The following is a 9,026-nucleotide window of genomic DNA, read 5'->3' as shown; positions in this document are numbered from 1 at the left end:
TACAGCCACCGCCCCGCTTGCTCCCCGACTCCCCAGGTGACTTGGGCATCTTGCTAGCTCAGGTATTAGCCCCTAGGATCAGCGTACAGGAGAGACAGCAACTGCTCTTACTGCTAACGACTGGCAGCTGCATGATCCAAGGAAGGCAAGGAAGGGAGAGGTGGTGAGGTGGGTGTTGGTCTCGTCTCCCAAGTAACCAGCGATAGAATGAGAGGAAATGGCCTCAAGCTGCGCCAGGGGAGGTTTAGATTGGAGATTAGGAAAAATGTCTTTACTGAGAGAGTGGTCAAGCATTGGCACAGGCTGCCCAGGGAGGTGGTGGAGTCACTGTCACCGGAGGGGTTCAAAAAAATGCGTAGACGTGGCACGTCGGTACATGGTTTAGTGGAAATGGGGGTGTTGGGTTGAGGGTTGGACTTGATGATCTTAAAGGTCTTTTCCAACCTTAATGAGTCTATGATAATTAACCACTTACATGCTAAATACTCTGTTCATAAACCTAGTCTATAAAACTGCAAAAAAAGCAGTCAGAACGAAGTCTCCTCAATTATGTAAAGGGTCATTAAAGATCAGCTGAAAAATTCCTCCCAAGGTCAGACAGACTTCCTCCAGGGAGTTTTTTTTGCATGGCCTAGTTCCCGTCTCCAGGAAAAAAAAACCTGCTGAATGCACAAGGTACTTCTGTGAGTTAAAAGTTATCAAAGCAGATCAAAAAGGTAAGGAAATAAGACTCAAAAGTCACTTGGAACCAAAATACCCAAACCCAATAGCTAGTTTGTTTACCCACGACAGACAAACCATTAGCTGGGATCCCTATACGGTCCTTTGCTTCTGCTGACTTAGCAAAGGAGTTGAAAGCCAATCTGCTCTGAAAAGGAAATGCACCTAAGAATAAGGTAACAGGCAGATGTAGAACAGGGAAGGGCACTGATTTAACAATAGGTGGTGTTAATATGTACTCTTCCACAATTCAGTCCACATCCTGCTGTTCTGCCTGAAGCAAAATTCTCTCCGAAGACAAACAGTTCTTGTTCAAGTGAAGAGTTCTGAGGATCCTTTAAGTTCATGTGTGCAGCAGAAGGAAGACAGTGGTTACAAGAAGAGGAAGAAGTGGACAAAAATGAAAGACAAGAAAACCCTGTGGTTTTCAAATCAAGCAGCATCTATGTCCAAGAACACAATGCGGAGCTGACAAGTCCTACAATGCACCAGAGAGAGGGGGTGAACCATGGTCAAGTTGTCCAGAAAGGTTTCAAAGATTTCCCCTGAGAAGGCAACAACCCAGAAGCCAGCTGTATGTGCTACAGCGAACATGACTGCGGATGTGCATGACGTGACTGCAGTGCAACTTCCAAAATGTCTCCAACCTGTTTCGTGATGTGAATCCAGTATGACCTTTTGAGGAAAGCAATCTGTTTTACAGTGCCATGCAGGAAGCAAAGCAAATGGAGCTTCTGCAGGTTTCTTTAACCGGCGTCACACTGAAGCCAAAAGGAATGTATAAGAACAAAAGAAAGCACTACTTCAGTCTGAACGAAAAACTCTAGGGTTTCATTGGTTTGGTTTTTCCCTGAAAAAGGCTTTGCTGAGAAAAGCTTTCATTAGTTTTAACGAACTTCAATTTTCCAGTAAGGTAATGAAACCCATTTAAGCCATGTGAGCAGAATAACAGTGCAGTGGCTGGCAAAAAAAACCCACAACCCAGCAGTATTTGTTACTGTGAGCAACATCCTCAGCAGGATTTTTAGTGGGTCTCCCCAACTTCTACCAGATAATCAGAAGCTAAATGACAGTTACACTTAACAAGCAAAATTATTTCCTGGAAGAGAGAGCCCATGACAGAATCTTCATTGATACCGATGATAAATGAAAAGGCCACAAGCTGTAACCAGACAGTCAAAGTTTTGTATAGGTTCAGAAATAAACTTGGATCCAAATTCCTCAGCTGGTCCCCTTTATGATGAGCTTTAAGAAACTTTGCACTTTCCAAAGAAGTTTAGATTCAAACTTTGCAGGCAAACTCCCATGTTTCCTGAGTTCCACAGTAAGGGGAACAACGACAACAAGTGATTTTTTTGCCCTCCCTGGAAAACATTAATGAAAAATAACAGCCATGACAAAAGTTTATAAATAGGGCAGTCACAGAGGCGGAATAGCATGGCAAAATATTCTGCCTGAATGTGACAAGAGAGTAATTCTTACAAATCAAGAAAACCCCAAACTTCACTGGCTTTTCTGTTGTCTGGTGATATGGCACCAGCAGGCAGCTGCAACTTTGGCAGGGGATATATAAAGAAAATTTCAATCATCTAGCTTGGCAAGAAAATAGTGAAGTTCTTCACAACGCATTAGTTCTAGAACAGGCACTTTAGGAAAGTCCTGCTCCACACAGCAAAGAGCGAGCTGCTCTAACTATCTTTGGAGTAATCTAGATCTTCTAAGAGTAGAATAGAGCAGAAATACACTGCAAGAGAATTTTAAACTGAATTGTGTTCTGGCTTAAGTGCTGCACAAACTCCTTGCAAGCCTGCCACAGAAGAGCAAGTCCCCACCCCAGGGTTGCAGCCCTTCTAACAGAGTTCAGAGACAAGTAGCCCTCAAAGGTGCAAAACGGATCTGCTAAGATTAGGAGTATTAATCACAAATGGTGATGTCTTGGTTTTTACCAGCAGGATTTCAGTGGCAGCACAGAGCAAGGCTGTGCGTAAGGCCCATCTGGTCCACAAATAACAGTGATATTTGTATTGAATTTTCGGTCACTATGCAACTGCAAGGACAGGCTATTCTAACAGCAGGCAACAGCCTTTTTCTGCATGGATCATGTGAATTTAAAAACAGTGAAACCGAAGATCATGTCATTTTTTCTCTACACAAATAGAAGGACTTATGCTGACATCCAGACAGTGCAGGGAATAAATTTTATCCGATCCTCCAAGGAAAGAAAAGCCAGAGAGAGCTGAGGTAATCCAAGCAACAGGAAACTAGGTGGTTAATTGTCAAGTCTTTCACACACATCCCACATCTAAATGGCTCTTTAAGTTCTAGTGGCTGTTAAAAAACTAGATCAAGGGAGGCTATAAAACAAAGTGCAAGTACTGCCACAAATGAGTGCAGGAAAAGAAAGAGAATGGGAATTATTTACGTTTGTGTGAATTTGCCCAGCCAAAGTAAGATTACAGTAACTACCAGACTTTGTTTCTGAGGTCAGGAAGTATAACCAGTTTTGCACACTCCATCCTCCTGAAGTTGCTGGTACCAGTACAGTGCTGGTATCGATGCAGCTTCTGTTCTTCTCACATATTCACAGGAGAGAAGCAACTTTTTACATCCTATTAAAAACCACAAAGATGAAGTATTGTATCAAGTCCCAGGTGCAAGCACAAACCAAGTAGGTAAGATAATTCAGGGAGGAATTATCAACCACTCTGTACTGTTAAAACCAGAATCAACAGCGAAATTATGCCAAAGTACTGGGTGAACCTAAACTGTCCATTGCGAGTGAGCAACTGCCACTCCTCGGAGCAGAGACAGTGTAAGGCAGAACGTCTGCACTTCACCTTAAATACACAGGATAGCTAGCAGAAAAAAAAAAAAAAAAGACTTCTTATTCTGCTAACAATGCTGAGGTCTCTGCCTGCAATCAAGAACCTTAGGAGACTGCACATATACACTGGCACCTGACATCTCAGGAGCCAACATTTCACAACTTAGGAATGGCTGCGATCTGTTCATGCAAACAGGAGGAGGGATCGGTGCATAAATACAGCTGTAAAGCTGTAATGAACTTATGTGAAAATACTGTAGGACACCTCTCACACTGGTGTGGCTTACCTTGTTTCAAACACTGGTGCAAATCACTACTGTGACAGATTTACACTAGGAATGAACTGCTGAAATTGCATCAGTGAAGAAACTCAGGACAGACAAGACTATGACAGACAAGAATTCCAGTAGGGTGACTTGTCCTGCTATGAGCTTAGTGTCTCAGTACTGGAAAGGTAAACCAGAGGTTATGGAATACAGTCACAATAACAGTTCCTTTTGGTATTTCCCAAAGAAAACTCCAAGGGGAGTGAATGGAATGGCAGGTGAGATCACTAGTCTTTAGGGTCAGAGAGCCCCAGCATGTCAGTAAAAAGAAAGCAGCCACTTCACTCTAGGCGCTTGTTGTTCACCAGCAAGTGACGATCCTCACTGCAATCCTTGCTCTGAAGAGACAACGCTGGATTTTCTGGTTTTTGGGGGCGGCGGGGGAGGTTTGGCTTCACGTCTGCTGGGTAGTGGTGGAGCAACCTGAGAAGATAAAACAAAAACACACAGAAAAATAAATTGCTACCAGCAAGTAACTTTTACAACAAGACAAGAAGAAACCCAAAAGGTCCCATAGTACTTGATGTTTCTTTCAGCACCAAATCTTTGAATTCAGCCTCTCAGTGCCACATGCCATCGATGAGAGGGGCAAACAAAGACGGACTGCCAGGAGATAACAGAAGCAGAAAGGTTTTAGTTGCCAGAACACACTTTAGTTCCAGATATACTTTAGTTGCTTCTGACCTGCAGCCTGACTTTGAGTCAGAGCCATTTGCCCTTCTGTCCCACCTTTTGTTTATCAGTAAAATGGCAATAAACTCATTTCCCTCAGGGTTTCAAAACTCAGCTATTTTCATCTTGCTGGCTTGATGAGTTGCACCAAGTAAGGGCCAAAAGGATGTAAAATGCTTCCAAATCAGAATTGTGAAACTAACTCCATAAAACAGCAGCAAGCAAAGGGTTCTACTAGAGCAGGACACAGCCTTCCCGCCCAGCAGAGAGGCTTGCAGGGTGTTCCTCGTGCACCTTCCTGCAAGAACAAGTGGGTTCTTTCAAGTTGGCTCTTTGCTTGTTTTAAGGGGCATCCTGTAAACAAATGAGACATGAAAGGCCAGGTAAACAAAAAGCTTGTGTGGCTCACCTCTTGCTTAGCTGAAACTGCCAAGATTTCAGGACTATTTTAACTGAAGGAGCAGAGTCTCGACTTCACAAAGTAACAAAACCCTTCAGAAAACACTTTTACAATCTCCCTTTACAGACTTTCAAATCCTTTCCATTCGGCTGCAAGCCAATGTCAATGTTGCAAGCCAGAACATGTTAGTAATTAGTTTTCTTACAAGACTCAAGGGAAGGAGGCTCTTTTATTAATCCTCTTCAACCAGTGACTCCCACAGCATCCCTAGAGCTGGCATATTTCCGCCATTCACACCACCTACAGCAGCTATACTGCCCCTTTTCAGAAGCACCGTCAACTCTAACCAAGCGAAAGGCCAAGTAGAAAACCTCCTATTTATCCTATGCTTCCAGGCCTTATACCAGTGTCACATCTCCCTCTAATAGAATTAAGTGATCAGCTATTTTGTTGTCTTCCTGTGCTGTCAGAGGTAACAGATTTTCTTAAGTGCGATCATTCTTTAAGTTCTTTTTGGTGAAATTCCAGTTCATCTCGCTACGGTACTCCGTAAATTCTCTTTGCAAATCGGACTGGGGAAGACATCCATCCCTTTCACAGTTACAAAAGGATGCTTTCTGTTGCTGCACATTGGTAAGCAATTGCAGTCTCCTATCAGAAGCACCTACATTTTAGGGGCCGATGAAGTTATTCTGACACAATGACCAAGAGTATTTGAACGTTAAATATCTGCAAGCCGTTTGGAATCCCACAATATAAAAGAAACATGAGTGATACAGCATAAAAAAACAGTGGCAATTTGATGTTCCTAGAAGGAAGCTCACCATGAAATTGAGAAAAAGGCTGTGCTAAGATGGTGATACAATACAGGCTGTTTTAAGTGACTAATAATGCATACCTTGAAAAATTAGGTTCTTCTAAGCTGAGGACTCAAAAGGAGACATTTATAATTTCCGAAAATGTGGGAAATTTTTCCCCTCTTTTTTAGGACCAGATTGCTGTGCTATTTTACATTGATCATGTTTTTGAAACTTTTCAATCATTGTGCTCATTTGTTTTCAATATATCTTCCCACACACACACAGTTTGCCTAACCAAGAACAACACAACTCCCACTTGAAAAGCAGTGCCTGCATTTGATAGCCTTTTCTTGAAGCAAAAAACTTTTTATTCTTTTGTGGTTTCAGGGAGTGAACCAGTAAAATGATTAGACAAGTTTCAAGTAGCACCACCCTAGAAGCAGCTTGGAAAATTCCACTGGTGCCTCTTTCTCAAAAGCTGTCTTCCAAAAAAACGTCAGCTCTCATTTCCTTACCTCCACAGAATTCCTCGGGTTGCTGTTCTCATAGGGTTTGCTCTTGGGCGGAGGTGGGGGTGGCGTGCTCTGTAAGCTAGCAGTTGCCAATCCATCAGCTTGCAGTGAGGGAAAACCTAGAAGCAACAACAATAAGACAAGACATTAAAGTAGGTGGAAAAGGAATGGGAAATGGAATTGTCCATGTAGAATTTTAAAGGAGATTCATTTAATATGTTGTGCTTTTGATCTGCTAATAGTTCTCCACTTTAGCAGCTAAACCTGAATGGATATGTCAAAACAGAGTCACAGTTGTATCTCCCGTAAGGTCAAAATGCCCAGAAGAGTTCTATCTTCATCAAATGAATCTAAGCTTATGTAAAAAATGCATGGCTGAGAAAACAGAAAATTGAATCCATTATCACATCTGCAATGTTCAGTGGGGTTTCCTTTCAGCCTGGGCCTCAACCTGAGAATTCACTTTGATTTTAACTCCAGTTGATGGAGTAGATAAGTACCCAAACTTCAGAAGAATTCCTGGGAAGCTGTCCGGCTACTAATGGCAATTAAAAGCGCTTCCTAAGTAAAGAGTGAGGTTTCACATTCCTTTCACAGATCTTTCTTCATATAGTATTCCTGCATTTGTTTGTGTTTCTGGTTGTCTCCCCACCCCATCCCTCACCCTAAAACGTTGTGGGTTTTTTTTTTTTTTTGTCTTAATCCTCTCAATAGTTTTATGCTAGTTTAGTTCACTATCTACACTGAATTCTGAATTTATATCCACATAAGAGGAAGGACAGTCAGGTCCTACAGATTAACTTCTGTTCCTTTAAAAAACAAGCAGTAGTGTGAGAAACACAACGGCTAACACGGGAGATTATCAGTGGTGATACTGTAGTTGTATTTTTACCTTAGTCATATCGTCATATTCATATGTTGCTTCAGAACTAACTACAGAGCTTACTGGATATGCAAGGAAGGTAACGGTGCAAATTATTTATTTTGCTAGTTCTTCAAGATAAATTCCTTCTTTCAGCTGTAATATCATTAAGCCAAGTTTCCAAGCTGCAGAGCAACCTCTCCTAAGGCTTTTTGCCACACGATGGGAGTTACTGTTCATCCATTAACAAAGCCTTCAGGGCTTGTCCAGAAAATTTAGCCACAGAGCTGATCAGAAATACCCTGCCGACTGATGCAGTTCAGTCCAGTGACTTCACAGGAGATGAATTCATCTAGAATGTGCTGTACCCACCTGACTTTGATGCATTTACAAGCATCTACACTGATTGCATGTGATGTTGACCTTGAGGCTTAATATACCTCCCCACAAGTCAATACAGGAGAAAACAAGAAGGAAATTGAAAAAGATAAAAATTGTTCTCTGGAATTCATCTGATATACTAATTTTAACACGTGATATGTAAGTCACAAGTATGATTGCAGTGCCTTTGATAACACTGCCAAATTCTGTTATCTGACAAAAATTACTACAAAGATTAACAGCCCAGAGTCACTTGTAGCTCTGCGAACTTCTTCAAAGCGGTTCCTCCCTCCCCAGTGAAGCTACCTCAGCAAATATCTGGTATTTTCTACTACTGCAGGTACTGCCCTGAAGGATGTAGCAATTGCTCTATAACAGAACTTACTTTGGGTTCTTGGGGTTTTGGGAGTGATCGGTGGTGGGCTGCGAGTCATTGATTGCTGGAGTGAAGAACTCTGAAGCAAAGTCAGTCTGTTGTCTCCTAATTGAAGACTCTTTGGCCTTTGTGCTTTTCCTGACATGCCCTGGTTGAAACAAAGAGTAAACATCACCTTTGGAAGTCAGCAAAGTTGCTGCACACCTATCAGATAATCAGACCTGTCACAAAGGCATCAACATGCTCCAGAAAAGCCATGCGTAAGACAGAAAGGTGCATTCAGGTGGAACAGGAGTGAAACCACTGCACTGGCTAAGCCATGTCAAACAGCATACACTGTGCTCCTATGACACATCCAGTTTTCTGTGGGATCTTACTAACTGAGTAGCAATAGTAAACTGTTTTTAATGACCTTAGTATATTAACTAAGAAGGGAAGATGTCAGGCTGAAAAACTGCTGCATTTGACTAGCAGTTCTGCAAAAAAATTTGGGGAGGGGAAGTCTTTCCAAGAAGAAAAAAAGATTTAAATTCTGGGTGCGAGTCAGGATCACTAGTATCATCCAGCTCCTTAGGGCTGTGAAGCAAGTATGCCTCAGGCTTTCCAGAGCAAGTCTCCCACACGTGGGACTTGGGAGATGTTGTTCCAGTTCCGTCCAGTGTCACACGCCTGCTCTGTGTTCTTCACTCAAACCACGAGGCCACGTGAATATGGTCCCAAGAGTCCAGTGCATGAACATTATGGTCCTTTTAAATATTAGTTTATTGCTTTACAGGGAAGGCTGTCACTTCCATGTAATTAAACTCACTGGGCTCTTTTAGAGATCAATTCTCCATCACTGAGCAGTTCAGTATTTCTCACTGCACAGAAGGGACCACGCACTGGTGTACAGTGAATATAAAACTTAGAAAGACCAAAGCTGCTGGACATCCAGCAAGCCTTTGGTTCCCTCTGGCTTTCTAGCTCCCAAGCAGCTTAGTCAAGAGCCGCATAAAATCGGTCCGTCCAACTCTCGTGGTGCACTATGCAGCTATAGAACAGACCAGCTATAAAAAACAGCTTTCTCTGTACTTTGCAATGTTCTTAAGCATGAATAGAACCCTCAACTGCTCATTCGCTTTAGTAAGCTGATCACACATGTAGTTTGTCTGCA

General features: G+C 42.3%; 1 protein-coding gene across 1 annotated transcript in view; it reads right to left on the bottom strand.

Moving 5' to 3' along the window:
- Positions 1–4,191: 4,191 nt before the first annotated feature.
- Positions 4,192–9,026, bottom strand: part of DOCK5 (dedicator of cytokinesis 5) — a 62,161-nt gene continuing 57,326 nt past the window's right edge. Inside the window, exons 49-51 of the mRNA XM_010283191.1 lie at positions 7,883–8,021; positions 6,258–6,373; positions 4,192–4,293 (exon numbers count right to left, since the gene is read on the bottom strand). Coding sequence (XP_010281493.1) covers positions 4,192–4,293; positions 6,258–6,373; positions 7,883–8,021 — 357 coding nt within the window. The remainder of the gene's footprint in view (positions 4,294–6,257; positions 6,374–7,882; positions 8,022–9,026) is intronic.

The sequence above is a fragment of the Phaethon lepturus genome, unplaced genomic scaffold, assembly GCF_000687285.1.
Source record: "Phaethon lepturus isolate BGI_N335 unplaced genomic scaffold, ASM68728v1 scaffold6193, whole genome shotgun sequence".
NCBI lineage: Eukaryota > Metazoa > Chordata > Aves > Phaethontiformes > Phaethontidae > Phaethon > Phaethon lepturus.
The sequence above is the reverse complement of the archived record's forward strand: the minus strand, read 5'-3'. Positions and strand labels throughout refer to the sequence as shown.